A 19,638-nucleotide genomic window follows, 5' to 3' on the forward strand; every position below is an offset into this window, starting at 1 on the left:
TTCTTCTTCTTTTTCTCTCAGACTACAAAAAAGGAAGATAACTGTTTAAAAGACAGAGCTGAGGCAATTCATCTGATTATCTGATTTCCTTGTTCAATCAAAATCTGAAACACTCTTTTTTATTTTTTAAAGCATTATTTATTTCTTTAATTTTATTGGTAATTATTATTATTATTTAAATTTGACCAGAGAGAAAGAAAAGTGAGAAAGCAAGCTACCAGGTCTGCGACTCAAACCACGGACAGCCATGTGAGAGTCTAGCATCTTAACCACCACGCCACCTGCCAGCCCCTGAACCTTCTTTTAAAGAGAGCCACAGTTGGGGCAGTAGGTGGGGTGGAGGTTAAAGTTGCTGGATTCCACATGACTCATTGTGTAGTTTGAGGCCCAGACCCAGAGGCTTGAAAACTACATCAGTTGGGTGTGCATGTATGCCCAAAATCCCAAGAGATCAAGGAGAAGGTATTGTGGTAAGGCCATCCCCCTGGTGGGTGCTTTCTTAGTTTCCCTCTCTCTCTGGGGAGCACATGTGCCTTATAGCAAACTTAAAAAAAAATAATAAAGAAAATAATAAAGAAAGAGAGAGCGAGCCACAGCTATTGGGAAAGTGCTGGTAGTTGGATCAGCTAGCTCAGAACTCTTGTGTAACTCTTCCTGTTTGGCTGAGTGACCCTGATGAAGTCATTCCACTTGCCTCCAGTCTAAAGCACTTTCTGTCACAAGCATTGGCGTCCAGAACTCCGTTCCTAGGACTGCTGTCCTTTCTGTCTGCACTTACCAGTGTGCTGCCATCAGTCCAGCGGAAGTCATGCTCAAACATCTTGTCATTGAGGCCTATCCACTGATAATCATGGCCCACGCCTAAGGAATGGGCAACAATAGAAAATTAGATTCAGAGTGAACCATGCATCCTCTTTCCTGAGTGTATTTTTACTTAGTTGCTCAAAAACAAAAAAAAAAAAAAACCTCTCATTACATATCTTTTGTGCTTTTGCTCAATCTGCTTCAAATTAAAGCTAACTGCTAACTGCAAACACTACGAAACATTAAAGCATCAGACATAGACAATGATTTTTTTTCTATCAGTTTTCTATAATTAAATATTTTCCCATCCTTACCCATCCTTACTCATAAAAGAGGTTCCCTTCCCCTTTTTGGTGAGCTTTGTCATTCACAAAATTTTAGGGACCCGATAAAATGAGCCAGATCTTACCCCTTGCCACCCTCATTTTGGATATCATGAGTCTCTCTCAAAGCACTGTACATAGTGATTACCGAGCCCAGACAGTTCTGTAAAATTATCCTCAAAGTATTTACTTTGACTGTGAGATGAGACACTAGGAAGGACTTTATGCAATAAAGTTAAGTCGACCTATATCTAGATTACAAGTCAATATTCCGATTTCTGAAAATATAACAGGCCTCACGAGAGCATATTTAACAGAGCATCAAGCAATACTTCATGAGCAAATAATTCCTGCATATTTATTACATAAAAACGAGCTGCCCTCCTCTCGGCTATGGCAGAAGGAGTTACTAAAGAGCTCTGGTATTCAGCTGCGTTAGCTTTCCCTCTCTATTCCTGTCCTTAATACGAAGCTCTCTCTCTATGGTCTAAAATAATTAGAAATTTGGATGAGAACCAATAGGCCCAGAGGATAAGAATAGGATGTTCTTAACAATTCGATGTTAATTAGCAGGATAAAAATAACTGAAAGCAACTTTCTCTTTATTAGGCAACACACGTAAATATTCAAAAGAGAAACTGTGGTGGTAAAAATTATTCAGAACTATAAGAAATGGCCGTTTTTGTAAGTAGAAATAGCAATTTGTTATGGTCCGGCCTGTAATACGCTGTTTCACCTATGACGGCTGGCAGACCTAAGCAATGCCTTTCTATATTATAGTTTAATAATGTCTCCCAAAGCAGGGGCTCCTAGAGTTTGTCCCAGGTCAGAGATGAGGGATTCAACGTCCACACAACTGATTTAATACCTCACCCTGAGGAAGCTGGGTTTCAGTTAGATACAGTGAAAACTAAGACAGTGGTGCGAACCAGTGAAGTTTCAGGAGACCCATGCCCATCTGGTACATACGATTCACAAACATTTGTTCCTCGTGAGACAGGATGCTTGTCAGGTGGGCGCCCTGCAGACGGCATTCCCTCTCGGCGGCATCCCACGTGCGCCGGTGGGCGAAGTATTTGTAGCACTGCCCTTGGAATTTGTGCCAGCCATAGTCACACGTCTCGGTATCTGGGAAGAAACAAGGCAGGGAGGGCTTCATGCACTCGTCTACGTCATTCCAAACCGCCGCCCCAACTCCAGCGTGGATGGGAGACCCACGCCTATATCTAAGCAATGTCCCTGAAGGAACTGATTCACAAAACGTGGTCGCCATGACAAAGAAATGACCGTAAATGGAGCCTCACCGATTCCCACGAAGTGGGTGGTTGCCTATCTTTGGACTGAAAACACAGCATCTAACTCCAATTTCCCTGATTAAAGTCAGTTTCAGCGGGGAAGGAAACTGGAAGGGGGCCAGTCTGTATCTCTTAGGCTGCAGTCAGCATCTGCTGACTTCCTTGGGAAGCCACTGGGACTAATTCTTTACCCATCTAACTTTTCTCTAGGAGAATCATTCCAGTGATAAGCATTCCCAGATAGATTAGAGAGTGCTCTATTTGCATAACGCCTTCAAAGGCTGTGGAAGTAGTACTTGCCCACTTCTCAGAGAGCTATCTGGGAAACTACAGATTCTTGTCCAGAAGGACTTACAAAGAGGAAAAAAAAATACGAAATCCTCAGGAGTGGGCAGCTTCTGGGATAGAGGGACAACTACGTCTTCTTCCCCTCAAAGAGAGGACATAGGTGACTCCTAGTCAAATGCACCAGGATTTTTTAGTCCATTCAAAGTGAAACAACCTAAGTTAATTTACGCTCATCCCATTAAGGCATGTACATATGTGAGTGTACGCATGTGTGGGTGCCTGTGTATTTCTCTCTCCAACAAGCACACCATAGCAAGTATTCCAGTGGGATAAAACACTTTTTCAAAAATATCTAACTTTTATACCGGCAGTAATTTTCAGTTCCACTTTCTAGATTGACGGTTTTTATGTGTCTTTGTAAGAAAATAATCTTGGCCATCGCACTGTATTCTCATTGGCAATCTTCCCTTAGACTCACGTCCCCACGGGTGGACTTAGTATACATGCGTTGAATAAGAATCCATGCAAGTAATTTTGATGTTCACAAAATCTCTCTCACAAGTACATTGAAGTAATTGCACGTCAAAATGAACAAAACTACAACATTTATAAAACGACAGGCCAGCCTTTTAGATTATTTAGTAAGCATGCTCCCTTCTCTAATTTTACTGAGCCATAAAAACAAAAACAAAAACAAAAACAAAAAAACAAAAAAAACCAAAAAACAAAAAAACCACGACCATGCTGCATGAAGTTTGTGCTTGTTTTATAAGTCAGACCTGGTGGCCAAGTGAAAACTCAAATCATCTCCTGACTCTACTTTCACTCATCTTTCTCTAATTGTGGGAAAGTATGCACTGCGAGAGATTTTTTCCCCCCTGGCTTCAGTGATTTAGACCATTCTCATACAACAGATGCAGCTTATCTCTGAGCGCAGGCTTTTTTCAGTTTAGTCTATCAGGCCTGTTGTTTAGTTACAGCCGGCTGACTAATTGTTTTGAATAATGTGTGCTGGAAGTTTTGAGTTTTATTAAAGTGTTGTTTGGAGACTACCAAATCTCATAGGAAAGGACTCAAGCTGCAGCTAGATGATTCGGTGTAGAAGTAGCACTCTCTGGCCCCAAATAAAGCACATTTGGGCTCTACGAATATAGTCATTTGCCTTTGGAAAGTTCATTCGGGAGAATTGAGAAGTGAGATGGGAGGAGTGGAGATGAAGGAAATCTTCATCTATGAGGGGGTTAGTTTGGGGGGGGGGAGAATTGGGAAAATGTTTAGAGCACTCTCCCTGCCAAGGTCAATAATGTGCTATTGTAATAGCACACCTTTCCTTAGCGTGGAAATGACCATTTATTTCAGACATCCAGCTTAAAATTCTAGACGATCCTAACTTCTTGAATAATGTATCGGGGGAAAAAATTATTTTCTACATTCATCTTTCGCATCTGTTAACTCAATGATTTTAGTTTTTTGTCTTTTATCATTAGAATAGGCTTTCATTATGTATTTTTTCCTCGTAAGCAAGAAAATTCAAATGATCACAAAATTTAGACGTACAACCATGCCATTGCTACAGTGCCTTTCTTGGTTGGCAGGTGCACATATTCTTATCAGAACACGGGCCCTCAAAATAAAAAGGATAGTTTCTAAAACCAAGCTTGTGTCTGCCCCATAGCCTGGTGGTTATGGGAAGCCAGATCCCATGTGGCCAACTGCAGTTTGAATCTCATTCCCTATAGCTTGAAAAGCACACCGAGCACGTGTATATGTGTGCCCCAGATCCTGAAAGGATGGAGAAATGGAGGAGAAGGGATGACAGCATGACCACTCTCCATCGGTAAATGTTGGTTCTTTCTCTTTTTCCCCTTTCTGTCTCTCTCTGACAAACACACATGTCCTCGGGCAACAATGAAAAAAAAAAGTACTATTTAAACCATAGCTTCCTGGTTATTAGAAATACATGTGCAAATAGCACTAGAGAGCAGATTGGTTTGCTGAAGATTTTCCCATAGGGCGTGTACACTTGCCAGAGAGACAGAGTAGAAGGGAAAGGGAGAAATCACTGTGCAGGAGGGATGACCACACCACAATCCCTTCGCCTCCATTATCCTCTTGGGATTTGAGGCACACATGCACGTGTGCCTGGTGTGATTTTCAAGGCTCTGAGTCTAGGACTCGAACAGCAGTCGGCTATGTGGGAATTCAACACTTTAACCACTATGTGATCTATTGGTTCACTAAAGAGTAGTTTTTTTATGTTAAAGGAAAAAAGTCAAATAACTACACTGATTCACCTAATATTTCTTATTCATGAATTCTACAAACATGAGAATGTAATGTAGATTACAGGTCAAGCAGTGTCCTTCAGGACACTATTCTGATAAGAGATGGCCTATTTGTTTTTCCAACCTTATGTGCAGATTTATTTATGTATCTATTTATCTATAGGATCTGTGAACTCTTTGGAGACAGAGACACACACAGAGAGAGGGGGAAAGTGAAAAAGCACCTCCTGAAGGGGATGACCACATCGTAGTTTATCTTCCATTCTCCTCTTGGGATTTTGGATACACATGCACATGTGACAAGCATGTTTTTTTCTTTTATTTTTTTGGAAAGTGAAAAAGCACCTCCTGAAGGGGATGACCACATCATAGTTTCTTATCTTCCATTCTCCTCTTGGGATTTTGGATACACATGCCATGTGACCAGCATGTTTTTTTCTTTCTTTCTTTTTTATTTTAGAGAGATTTTTGCTATAGGATATGTGCATTTGCCAGAGAGACAGCAAGAATCACCCCGCAGGGAGTATGGCCACACCACAATCCCTTCTCCTCCCCTCTCCTCTTGGGATTTTGGGCACACACACACACACACATGCCAGGTATGAGTTTTAAGCCACCAGGTCTGGGACTCAAACTGTGGTCAACTATGTGAGAGTCCAGTGACATAACCGCTACTCCATTCCCTGGTCCCATCCCAGAGTGTTTTATAACCTGCTGGACTAGGACTCTCATTGTGTAGTTTGGCCATGTGGGATCCAGCTGCCTTAACTGCTGCACCACCTGGCTGGCTACTCAATTTGTTTACTAGACGCCAACTCTTTGGATGCAAAAAAGTTTCTTAAAACTGGTTCAGCATTTGAAAAGACATGATTTCAGACCTTGTAATGTACAAGTTACAACACAAAGTCCCAGGCTGGTAGCATGCACAACTCCTGCTCAGGCCCACAGAGGCTGAAACCAACTTAAACAATTTCATTAAACATCTGTTCTCTTTATGACCGACAGGTAGTATTTTCAATGCCTCGGACATGTGTACAGCTGTCAAGCCTAAAGACATCAGCATGCAGTGCTTCTCACAGGCAGGCTGCAGAGTTGACCTCGCCTGGGGCAGTCTGCGTGCGGGACTGTCTCTTCAATGTCCCAAGTCTCTTCTAGATGTTATTTCTATTGTCATTCCACCAAAACGGTGTGCCCTATTTCAGAGTTACTGACACTTGGGAAGTTATTACTGCAGAACACAGGAAAGGACAGCTGAAGAAACACCGATAGTCATTGCTGACCTTGGGAGAGAAAACTGTGCAGACAATAATGCTCTGTTAATGAAGAGAACATTTGCTCTTAAACAACCTGAGAAGAGGAGAAAAAACAAAAATCTCCCAGGACCCTGGCAATAAATCACAGGAGCACAGCTGCACTGCGTAAACAGACTGGGTGAGATGTTTTTCAACAAAAAAAGTGGATGAAAGTCAAACTTCCTTGAAGATGAACCATTGTTAGAATGTACCTGAAAGTTAGGTGGCACCAGAAATGAAAGAAACAAGTGAAAACTTCTCCTTTTCAATATTATTTTTTAGAGAGAGGCAAGAGGTAACAGGCTCCAAAGTTCCTTCCAAGAATCTGTCACAACACAATCCAACAGATACACATACAATGAAAGTTTTATCTTTGAGAATTACTGTAGAAGTGTGAAGATAGCAAGAAAAAGGGGCTGTTTAGCGTCACTCTTCCCATCCCGTAACTCACTAGCTATGTGACTGGAAAGCATCATTTTCCTGGGAACCAGCAAGTGGTGTGGTGGTCAAGGTGCTGGACACTCCCACACGACTGACCACGGTTTGAGTACTGGACCTGGCGGCTTGCTTTCTCACTTTCTCTCTCTCTCTCTCTCTCTGTGTGTGTGTGTGTGTGTGTGTGTGTGTGTGGTCAAGTTAAAACAAATGAATGCATAATTAAAATAAAATAATTCTTAAAAAAAAAAAAAGAAAAAGAAAAAGAAAGCATCGCTTTTCCTCCCTGAGCCTCAGTTAGAGCATGGACATGCTGAGTTGACCAATCGAAACAATGCACTTGGTAACATTTGGTGTCATACAAAGCATTAAACAAATAGTATCTCTTTATATTCTCTGTCAACAGTTATGGAAAATCACCAAGGTCCAATGGGGGCTTCCTTTTGTTTGGAGCTCATTCTCCAGGACCCAGAACAGTACCTTGGAAACAGTTAAGTGCTCAATAAACCCTTGAGCAAATGAATATTGTACTGCTCCTTGCACTTGTACCTCAGGGAAGTCAGAAAGTCAGAATCTCTTATTTAATCTGTTCATTTTAAAGGCAGTGTCTTGCCGAATTGTGATTCTCCTGCCTCAGCCTCCCAGCTGGGACTGCAAGTCAGATCATTTTTAAAGACCCTTGCTTTGTTGCTCAGTCCAGGCTTGAGTTTCCAATCCTCATGCTTCAGCCTCCACGAGCAGCTGAGATTAGAGCACTAACCACTGCACTTGGCCGTTAGTTTGAACTGGAATCAAACCAGGGCCTCCCTTGTGGTCCCAGCCTGAAGGGCCCAGCCTCTTAAACGCATACACTATCGCAGCTCGTCCACCAATTATTTTAGCATACTTGAGTGACTTAAGTACCCATCTTTCTTACTTTTTTCATTTAAGAAGAGGAACTTGCTTGGTCTATTTTCATATTTAAAATTTTGAAACAGACTCACCCTATACAAATAAACAAGGGGGGAAAATCGCCTAAAAACGTAGTCATCACTCAGCCCTCGCAATGGCAATTCAGTACATGCTCCTTTGGATGTGCCTTAGTGGTATTGACATCCTGATTAACACCACAAAGCAGAACGTGGGGCCAGACCAATGTGTCTGAGTGTCGAATACATTTTCATTTTGTTTGGTGGAATGGAAGTTTGGCACTGAGCATTTTTATCAAAGCCAAACCACTGTATGCCTTGAAGTAAAGGAAATCGACATTCCAGAGCACAGTGTGCTGAGCACGCAATCCATTTCTGATTGATGGACTAAGAAATGTTGCCATTAACCACCTAAATACTCTCTCAGGTTGGCCATAAAATGCAAATTACAGGGATCATGAGATTCAACCCATCATGAACATAGGCCTTTCTTTCATTCAGAAAAAGTAGATGCTTCTTTAGTAGGAAAATTTCCTGGTGAGCACATTCATAATATCTTTTATGTAGAACATGCCAAGCCAAAGCTAATGTATTCTGACAGCTACATTAACTTATTGTCCAGATGTGATTGACTATGCAAAATAAGTCCATCGACTCTCAAACATTTAAGGAGAAAAATAAAGGCAACTAACATTTAATTCAATAGTCCTCATTACACAAGCCACATTAAGGTCAATGCCCAATTTGTGCTCAGGAAGAATACACACAACAGTATTCCTTTGGTTAGATAGCTGGCCTTAAATTCAGTTCAGTGTGCCTGTCTGCAATTCTGGTCTATTAGCAAAATAACCACGATCAAGTCAACACTTGGTTCTGACACACTCAGCCATTCATGCATAAATAAATGTAATGTATTTCGGTAACTTGTGAGCTTCCTCTGTAAGGGAAAGTATGCAGTAAATCAAAAAATGCTAAAAACATCAAAAATGTTCATTATACAAATGTCGCGATAGCTCTTACCTTGTTCACAAAGTGCACCAACATAGCTTGGAAGGCAGAGGCACCTGAATGTATTAAAACCATCAACACACGTGGCTCCATTCCGACAGGGATTAGAATGACATTCATCAAAATCTGAAATAAAATTGGAAAAGCCCACAGAAATATTTTCAAAAATAGTCAAATAATTTATTTAGTGGGAGATTGCCAGATGAGATAATGAATGGCCAATTCAATTTGCATTTCAGATTTTTAAAAAGTGCAATGATTTAGCATAAGTATGCTCTTTGCTATATTCAGAGCAAACATAGTAAAACATTATTACTTTTTTTTTTTAAACCTGAAATGAAAATTTAACTGGCTATCCTGTATTGTTACCTGCTAAATCTAGCAACTCTGAAAATTTCATTGTCCCCATTCTATTAGATGAATCACACGAGCCCTAAAATAGATAAAGGATCCTGCTAGCCTCCCTACCTCCAATCCTGGCTTGTGCTGATCACCTCACGTGTTGGATGCTGAAAGTATCTCACTGCCCCCACTGCCTCTGGACCTTTCCTTTCTATTATATTCTTCACTCCACTGTTATCTTTCCTAGTCACAGTCATGCTTCTGAGACTCCATGAATCCCAGGTGCCCAGGGAAGTGGTAAGAATGTTAGAAAAGCATGTTCTCAGTGTCAGCATTTGGCATGGTGGTTAAGGTGTTAGACTCCCACATGCTAGATTGTGGTTCGAGTCTCAGGCCCTGAGGCTTAGAAATCACAGCTGGTGTGTGCACATGCGTGCTCAAAATCCCAAGAGGAGAAGGACTGAGGTGTGGCTGTCCCCTCTGGGTGCGAGGAACTTATTGCTCACTTTCCCTCTCTCTGCTTCTCTCTCTGGCAAGCACATGTACCCTATGGGGGGAAAACAAAAAAACAACCCTTAATTTAAAAAAAAAGAGAGAAAGAAATGTGTGTTCTCAGTCCTAATGGAAACCCACAGAATCAGATAATCTGGTTGGGAACAACATCCTTTGTCTTATCAAACCCCTCAGCCCCACACCACTGACTCTGACTCTGGTGCATGGTAAAATGTCAGACCCACTGGGCTGGTGTTTGACGTGAAGTGCGTTCAGGACCTTCCACACCTATCTGGATCTTTTAGACTTGACGGCTTCCTGCCATTCTCTCCCAACAGTATTCTCTCTCCAGCCACCCTGCTATTAACACCCGAATACTTGCAGTCACTCACACGCATTCAGTACTTCGTGGACTCTGTGCTTTCGCTTGTTGCATCGTCTCCCTTCATCACCTATCAAAACCCTCCCCAGATTGGTTGTCTCCAATGCAGCCCTCCTGCTCTCCCAGATGAAATCAATGACTTTATTCTCATAGCATTTTGCAATTCCACCAAAATTTTAAACAATATTTATATTAAATGAAGAGAATATTTTTTAAAAAAAGATTGCACAAAGGAGTTAAATTTCCAATAGTCATATAATGTATTTTTACTTAAAGAAATGGTCTTCATAATGATGATATGTAGAAATAACACTAAGCATGTTTTTGGTGCTTACTAAGTGCAAGTCACTGTTCTATGGGATTCATTTATATATTAAACTCATTAAATTATTTCAACTGATTTTAATATAAAATAGAATGGGAGACAAGTTAGATGCTTCTAATCACGTAAATTTTAAATTTAAGATGTAATTATTGGAGGACCAGCAGATGGCATGGTGGTCATGTTGCTGGACTTCCATGTGGTCATCTGCAGTTTGAGTCCCAGACCTGGTGGCTTCAAAAATCAAACGAGTGTGTGTGTGTGTGTGTGTGTGTGTGTCCAAGATCCCAGGATGAGCATATAGGAGAAGAGATTGTGGCATGGTCATCCCTGGGGGATGATTTCTGGCTTTCTATCTTTCTGTCTCTCTCTCTCTCTCTTTTTCTCTGGTGAACACATGCACCCTATAGCAAAAATCTTTCTCTACAAACAAAACAAAAAAAAAAAAAAAAAAAAAAAAAAAAAAAAAAAAAAAAAAAAAAAACACAAATGAAAACAAAAGATGTAATTATTTCTAAAATATTATCTACTGCATCTCTATACCCCCAAAATTAACACACACATAGAGCTCACTACGTCTATAGACTTTTTAAGACAAGCCTTCTTTTAATATAAATCTTGGAATTTTATCGGAATATTTTTGGCAATATAAGTTTTACTGGGCTTTCCTTAATCAATCATTTAAGCAAATCCTCATGGTACCTCTGTAGGAGCACCTGGATGATACATCCCATGTTTTTTTTGTCCTCACAGGTGAGGAAAAAAATGTATTTAGTCAAATCAAATCTAAGGACTTGGTTGTTTTCAAAAGAAAAAAAAAACTAAATAGGAATATGAAAGTAAAAGAAACGTTAACTAATATAGTTGAAAATATTTGATTATATTCTCTGGAGCCCAAATGAGAAGAGGCAGACGGCGATGGTACAATTTCTTGGGGTAGAGATGGGTTAGGCTGGTTGCTAGGACAGAGAATGGTCTTTCTCATTTCATGACAGAAGAACCAGTTATCTCCAAACCTAAGAACTAAACTCCCTAGTTTTCCCCCCTGATTTTAAAATACAGCTTTCTAAAAAAAAAGAAAACAAACTTTATGTACTTAAATGGATTATTTATTGCTATGCAGGGCTGGAGATAAACTTATTTTTTTAATTCATATTCATCTTTACATTTGTAAAGCCTACCTGTAAAAACCCCCAAAAGACTTAGCAGCTGACCTCAGTAAGCCTCACTGAGTCTTGGACCTGCTAACAGAATTGAGTAAGCACCCCACCTCCATTTCCCAGAACCTAATTAAGCTACTCTCAAATTTTAATCGTATTATTTAATATATAATCCCTCCACACATGGGTTTCTCTGACATCTTCCATTGATTCAACAAAGTAAGTTCTCCCTCAGTCTATCTTCTGGGAAACAACTTTGTTCTTTCAGTCAAGAACATCTTACCAAGTTCACACTGGTCTCCGCTGTACCCCGGCACACAGGTGCATACATAGGAGGTTTCGGTAGGATAACAGGTGCCTCCGTTAAGGCACGGGTTCATTTTGCAACGATCGGGTCCTACCATGTTCAGGAAAGCAAGAAAAGTAGTTAGGCTCATCTCTAAAGCTTCGATGTATTTAACACAAAATGCTACTGATTGCTACCATAATTTAAGCTTTACCATAGCAACTTAGAGATATTACAGATAAAAATTAATATTAACTGTAATTTCTGGAGTGTTTCTTGACATTATAACTAATTGTTACAAATTGCATCTATGGATTTCTGGGACTCGATCGTGATTATTTTTAGAACTTTTGGTACCATATCTGGCAACTAATATATTCTACTGCAGATTTAGTTGGCATGATAATGGCAATTGATTTTAGTCCAAAATGATTACACGTATGTGCACAGTGAATGAAAAATGTATTCTTTTAAATGGGGTTAGTTCATGTGAAATGGCTGGGTACACAGACATGCATTCTTTTTAGCAGATTGGCTTGTTACCATCATTTGAATTATTATTGCCTTTTACCACTTAATGCTCAGAAACTGTTTTTCTTCGAAAGTGTGCACTGAAGTCTCTTCTGCTACATTAATATGCTTTTTCCAAAAACACGTTCCAAATGTACTCCTTTAAACTATACTTGAAGAAAAGCAACACACGGATTAAACTCTACTGTGTAAAAACAAACCCAATATAAAAAAACCTCACCTAACAGGAACCCCCAAATTTGTATCACAATTTTTTAATAAAAATGAGAATAAAACCATCATGGCTAGGAAATAAATGTAAAGGACAAAGATATAAATTCATGAGAACAGTTTAAAATACATTTTCTAAATGCAAATAGTTCTACCCTATTTGAAGTATATATTTTGATTTGTAATACTGCATGAATCAGTATACTTTCATTGAAAGTTTGTGTTTATTCATGAATATATTTTCAGAACTGCCTAAGTTTCAAAATGTTTAAGAATCCAAATGAGAGGGGCCAGCAGGTGGCATAATGGTTAAGGCACTGGACTCCAACATGGCCAACCATCGTTCGAGGCCTGGACCCGGAAGCTTGAAACACACTGGGTGCATGTGTGTGCACACCAAAATCCTAGGAGGAGAATGGAGGAGAAGGGATTGTGACATAGCCACTCCCCAAGGGGGGTGATTTTTCTCTTTCTCTGTGTCTCTGACACGCACACGTGCCCTATAGGAAAAAAAATGTCTCTTACGAAAAAAGAATCTAAATGAGTTGAAAGTTTCACAAAATGATTGAAATAAAATAAATTATAGGTGGAATAAAACTATATTTTCAAGAATGTTAAGTACTGAAATCCTGAACTAATCCCACATGAGAAGTTGTCTAACTTCTTTTAAAACATTCACTTAAGGACCATTAGGATAAACAAGATACTACTACAGAAGGTCACTGAGCCTTTCCCACACAGGAAACTCAAACTCAAACTTTCTGAGTGTTAAGTAAATACTGGATGGTTAGGAAAATTTGAAGGATACACATTTCCATGTTTGGGTTTCACATTAAATTTAGGTTTTCCAAAAACTACCTCAATTTTTCTAAAGGATTTTTTTCTGTCTAGATCTAAAGATATTACAATTTCTCTAGCAGTGTCAAATACTTTCTGCCAAGGAAAGTAGGAGGGAATTTCAAAAAGTTCATGGAAAAATGGACATTAAAAAACACATTTTACTTGATACAATCCTGAAATCCATGCACAGTTTTTCATAATATGCATTTTCCATGAACTTTTTGTAGACCTCTGGTATACCGCCCAGTTGCCAAGACTGCTGCCAGCCACAAATCTACATGTCCTCTGTGCAGAACCAACGTGACACTAATGTGAAAGTGCGCTGTAAGACCGCGACACGCCACATAGATGTCAACTACTGTGTTATTCCCACCGCAGACACCAGACGCCACGCCGAGACCATGACACAAGGACTTGGTGAGAAAGTGGGTCTTTTCATGAGCTTGAAGTAGTTCCTATGCAGAGAAAAGTTTTATTTTCATGAATTTTATTTTTCCCTAACCAGTTTGTATCAACCTCATAAAACTGAATCTGTAATAGACAGAGCAGGCGACCCCCTATGAGCTACTGTTTACTGAATTAAGCTAAAGTGACCGTTTGTTTTATGATGAAAACACATCTCCAATTCTTGGTACATGTGGGCTCTGACAGATATTTTTCACTTGCTTGTCAAACAATGCTACGTATATAGTTATTACCAATTGTTTCTGTATCATATTGTCAACAATCCGATGTGTATATCAACTCAATTACAAAACCATAGATATTGGCCAGATTACTAATTTATCATTTACAGATTAAATATAGAGTGACAACAACAAAAAATCCAATGTCAACCACCTTTGATCACTTTTATTCATAAAAGACTTCAAGTCATTCATTTAAAAATGCATTTCTGACTACTCTTTCTGGAGCACATCAGTGAAACAGTGGCACACACACACACACACACAAAGTGGTATAATCAGAAGACTAATTCTAATAGTAGCCATGGCATAAAATATATCTATTAAAATAAAACGTATTTTCAAACAATGCAACCTTTAAAGTACCAATTCTGTTTTTCTTTTTCTAGGTTGCAGCTAGATGGTAATGGCAACTTGTATATGTCTCTGACATCATTATTTAAATAGAAATGTTCTGAGAAAACACTATTTAAATTGATTTCTCAACATTCACAAGCTAGTTTAGAAGAAAATTAATTCTACGAAGTAAATACTATGATATTTCTGGTTTACACAGTATTAAATATCAATGGCTTATTTTTACACTATATTAGCAATTGGCAAAGAGCAGTAAAAGGGCCACAGACATCAGAGTGAGGCTGACCAACTTTTGCCTTGGTGTGGCTGAGACCGTGGGCAAGTTACTGAACTTCACTGACTCACCACGTCCTACCCTCAACATAGGGTTCATAATATGTTTTTCATGAATTTTTCGTGAAGATCGAGTAAGATGGTATATATGAAGCAGTATCAAATTTATGCTTTCAAGGGACCAGCAGGTGGCATAGAGATTAAGGCACTGGACTCCCACATGGCTGGCCAGATTCAAGTCCCAGAGATGGTGACTTGAAACTCATATCAGGTGTATGTGTGGGCACTCCCAAAATCCTGAAAGGAGAATGGAGAGAAGGGATTGCAGTGTGGCCATCCCCCATAGGGGATGATTTTCACTTTCTCTATCTCTCTGGTGAGTACACCCACCCTATGGAAAAATCTCTCTAAAACAAGTATGCTTTGTATAAATTCAGTAAATAAAGAGAAATCTCTCAACAGGAAGAACACAAATCTAAATGAATTCAATACCCAGTATGACTAGGCTCTATGTTAGACTGTCTGCAGCAAGGAAATTACATAAAAATATGAATAATTGGTATTACACAAACTGCAAAATAATGATCAAAGCTATTCCCTACTCTCACATGTTAATGGCCTCAGAGATTTTGACACTGTCATAAAAGCACCCATCAACTGGACAGTTTTAACAAACAAACTTCTTTTCTATGTTTAAACTAAGATGCATAACTATAGCACATGTGAGAAAGTAATACTTTGATTGTAACCAAAAACAAATCAAATTTTTATACCATTAACAATTTCATTTTTTCCATGTTGCAATCACACATCATTTCCAAAAAAAAATAGAAGAATGCAAAGTATATCTATAACACTTGGCAATAATCTAGACTTATTTTTAATTGTATTGCATTATGGACTCAATACCATGGCCTGGCCTGCTGTGATGTGAACAGTATAACAATCTCCACTGATTTAACATCAGTAAAATTACATACAGATGTATGTTGGGACCAAGAGACTGTTTCCGGTTCCCATCAACTGGACAGTTTTAACAAACAAACTTCTTTTCTATGTTTAAACTAAGATGCATAACTATAGCACATGTGAGAAAGTAATACTTTGATTGTAACCAAAAACAAATCAAATTTTTATACCATTAACAATTTCATTTTTTCCATGTTGCAATCACACACCATTTCCAAAAAAAATAGAAGAATGCAAAGTATATCTATAACACTTGGCAATAATCTAGACTTATTTTTAATTGTATTGCATTATGGACTCAATACCATGGCCTGGCCTGCTGTGATGTGAACAGTATAACAATCTCCACTGATTTAACATCAGTAAAATTACATACAGATGTATGTTGGGACCAAGAGACTGTTTCCGGTTTGGAAACAGATTTGTCAATGTCATGTATCTTACCTGGTAAATAGAGCGCTGTGCCTTCCACTGAGTCTTCATTAATGCCAATCAGGAAAGCGGTTTCATTAGAAGTTTCCAGAAGGGACAATGACGGTGTAGCAAGCTCAGTACTCAATTCTGTAGTGCTTACTGTTGCCTGATTATTGGAATCAAGAATTCTTGCTGATACTTGCTCTCCTGAGGCTGCTACTGTGGAATCATTTCCTCTGATTAAAGCTGGTTGTGTTTCAGGGTTAATTTCCGGAGCAGAAGGAATGGTGGACCTCGTTGAAGTCTTTGGGTGAGGCTGGGGTCCCACACTTGCCTGAACCCCGAAAGTCACAGAAGCAAGAGTAGAATGTGGCCACTGTGTAGCACCATCTACCTGAATGTCACTGGCAGCTGTGATAACAGTTCCAGCCTCTGGTGCTCTGACACTGGGAAACACCTCGACTGTTTCTCCAGAGAAGTGACCATTGGGATTGTTTAGGGAATTCTGGGGAATCTCAGTTTCTTCCTCAGTAATTAATTCTGTAGGAGGAGCTTCTATTTCTTTTAATAACATAGGTTTACTTTCATCTTCTGAAAGTTCTAGTTCTGTGTTAGGAGATAAGGATGAAGACACCGTGATATGAAAATATTCTTCAATCGATGGTGTGAAAGTTGCTTCAATGTCTGCATGAACTTCCTTGTAAGAATCCTCTGAGTGCATCCGCAGTGAGGCAGCATCTGTTCCTGGCAGAGTGTTCGGCTGCAGGACCTCGGTGTGTTCAGAGGCTCCACTGCCTAAGTAGACGGTGAGTGGAGATGACGACGTCTGAGAGGACAACTTTGCAAATGCTGAAACTGCTAATGTGGTGTCCGGGTAATGTGGGGGATCGGAGCCTTCCATCACGTTAGGTGCTTCCGTTAAACTGTGAGCCGTAAGGGGGATACTACCAATACTTACGTACGGAGTATGACCTAGCAATGCCTCCTCTGCTCCTGAAGAGAATTCTGGCTGAAAAGAAGGACTGACATATTTTTTTTCTTCATAGTTTTCCTGCGTCCTTTCCAAATGGCTCAATGTTGATATTATTTCACTTTGGTCTGCAATAGCTTGTCCATCTGACAGAGTGCTCGACTCAAAGATGTCATCCAGGGATTTTGCTTCCATTTTTGGTTCTTCACCCTCTGAATTAACTGTGGCAGACTTACTAGGAATGGGTAGGGATGTTGCTGTGGGAAGCAGAATATCTAAATCTGCTTCTGTGCTTGAGACAGGGATCTCAGTTGTGAAGTTAAAGCCTAGGTGATTCAGTTGGCTTCCATTTTCAGAAGCCATGGATTCATTATGAGGTGCCTGAGTGTAGCTAGCCAGGAGAGGGTCACCAGAGCCCTCAAATGTTTCCTCAGTTAAAGAAGAGTTGGCAGCTGTCTCATCCTTCTCTTGCACTTGAGCATTTTCTTCATTACTTCCATGCAGGCCCGAGAGTATCTCTGGATCTATGTCTGTTTGCATTCCAAGGATGTCTTCATATACAGGCTTAGTGTGATCTATATCGATGATTGTATTTTTATCTGATGTCAACTCGGGTAGAATTTCAAGGATGGTACTCTCTGTAATCGTCAGTATTAAATCCTTGTCCTCTTTGTCCAGATCTATGATAAAATTTTCAGAGGGTTTTTTTCGGTTAGGCTTTGAGGTGGAATACTCAAATCCCTGGAAATGATCTTGGGAAATTCCTTCTGTGGGACTTTCATATGACATTGTACTTGATGGTGTGCTAGTTAAGGCAGGAGAGCTTTCATTCTGTTCTGAATGAAGAGGCAGCACCACTGAAACCGTTGGGAATCCCTCAGCAGTAACAGCTTCGGCACTTGGCACTTCAGGATGTTTCTCCACAGATCTATCAGAAGCAACTGTGGGGCTTCCTTGCCTCGCTGCCTGAGTAGTTCCAGTGGTGTGGATGAAGTCAACCATCTCCGGTTCTCCAGATCCCTCTCCAGAATGTTCATACAAGTCAGATAATTTTGGTGTAGATGTAACAAATTCCTTGGTCATTTCAAAACCATAAGTTCTAGTCAGGAAAGCAGTGGAAGAGGTTTCTGCTTTAGTTTCTGCTGTTGCAGAATTCTCATTAAGGACTTGTTCGGTTATAGTTTGTGGACTTCTAGTCGGAATTTCTTCTGCCCATTTGAGGGTCTGATTTAGAGGATGTTTGGTGTCTAAGAAGAAAGGGAGAGGTACTACAGTGGGACCTTCTGCTCCAACGTCACTTAGAATTTCTATCATGGTTGTGCTAGATGCGGCCTCATTGCCTTTGGAGATGTTGTCTGTTTTGGAAATAAGTGGTTCAACTTCATTTGCCACATGATCTGTTCTCTTATAATCTTCAATTGTGTCACTCAATATGCTCGTTTCTAAACTTCCCTCTTGAGAAGTCTGGGAATACAACGTGCTAACGATCTGTTCCATTTCAGTAAAATTCACTGACAATGTAGGTAGAGTAGGCAAATCTTCTCCTGATCCCAGTCCAGAGAATGTGGGATCAGTATCTGACTCTTGGATGGTTGGTCTCATATCCTTGGAAAAGGGTCTTATACTTTCTTCTGTGATTGATGAATCTGTGACTACTCTTTTAGTTGGTATAGGTTCAGTTACAAATGTAGTAGCTAAGAAAAAATGTGACTTTTCAGAAGCTTCAGGGAGAGAAATGTATGATTCCAAGCCTTTTGTATGTGTATCTGGAACCGATATGTTATCTACAGAAATGCCTTCCTGTTCTGTTTCCGTATCAGTACTGTAAGCATTCCTTGTTGTTAGTATAGAGTAATTGGTGGTTTGGAATTCAGGGGAATCAAAAATTGTTTGTTCTGGTGCAAGAGAGCTCTGGGAGAATTGAAAAGACTTTTGTTCTTGGATGTTTTCCTCTGATACTGTTTGACTTTCAATTCCTCGCTTCGCAGGGGTTACTTCTTGCCTGGACCATAATTTGGCTGGCTCCATAGTTTGGGAAAAATCTGTTGAAAGTGAGCCATTGACTTGCACTTCTCCTTTCTCTGTTGGAGCTTCTGTACCATTGGCTTCTGCTGAAGGTAAAATGGTGTCTCTTTGATCCACTTCATTGACAGCACCCACTTCTCCCAATCCTTGGTCAATAAATGGGGAATCTGTATGGGAAAAGATTCCTGCAGCACTAGGAAGCACTGGGTCCACAGAGCTGCTGACAGTGACCATAGGCTCTCCAGAGCCCTCAGCTGAGCCTGGGAGCTCTTCCCAATGAAAGGCTGAAATGCTGACCACGGTGCTACTGGGTCCTTCCAAGTCATGTGTGTGACTGTCGTGATCTGAAGTAGGTACTGCAGACGGTGAAATCTGGCTAGTCCCAAATGCTGCATCCCCAGAGCCTGCCATCATCAGTGCTTCTTGTTTTGCTATGGGATGAGGTACTGTTGAGTAGTCTCTGAAGTCCCCACTGAAATCTTCTTCCAAAGGAAACTCTGTAGAAAAGCCTTTTATTCCTGCCCCATGACTTTGCTTTCCTGTTATATCCGAAATCAATTTTTCCTTGGATGTTTGGCTTGTAATTTCATCCATTTCTTTGTCCATTACAGTACTCAAAACTAGTCTTGTGGGCTCAAAGGGGAATGTAGTTTCTTCACGGGGAGTCAAAGTGCCAGCTACTTCTTTTCTGGATTGAATTTCAGACTTTAAAAGTAATGAAAATGAAGAAACAGTGGTAAC

General features: G+C 40.0%; 1 protein-coding gene across 2 annotated transcripts in view; it reads right to left on the reverse strand.

Annotated features, from left to right (window-relative positions):
• Positions 1 to 19,638, reverse strand: part of VCAN (versican) — a 132,634-nt gene that overhangs the window by 28,535 nt on the left and 84,461 nt on the right. The window contains exons 9-13 of one of the 2 annotated variants that reach the window (XM_006143483.3): positions 15,933 to 19,638; positions 11,620 to 11,733; positions 8,651 to 8,764; positions 2,097 to 2,255; positions 779 to 861 (exon numbers count right to left, since the gene is read on the reverse strand). The exon at positions 15,933 to 19,638 is cut by the window's right edge and continues 16 nt beyond it. In XM_006143483.3, coding sequence (XP_006143545.1) covers positions 779 to 861; positions 2,097 to 2,255; positions 8,651 to 8,764; positions 11,620 to 11,733; positions 15,933 to 19,638 — 4,176 coding nt within the window. The remainder of the gene's footprint in view (positions 1 to 778; positions 862 to 2,096; positions 2,256 to 8,650; positions 8,765 to 11,619; positions 11,734 to 15,932) is intronic. The other variant, XM_027769947.1, reaches the window with a different exon arrangement.

This window comes from Tupaia chinensis, unplaced genomic scaffold (assembly GCF_000334495.1).
Source record: "Tupaia chinensis unplaced genomic scaffold, TupChi_1.0 Scaffold000099_1, whole genome shotgun sequence".
In the NCBI taxonomy this organism is placed as follows: Eukaryota; Metazoa; Chordata; class Mammalia; order Scandentia; family Tupaiidae; genus Tupaia; species Tupaia belangeri.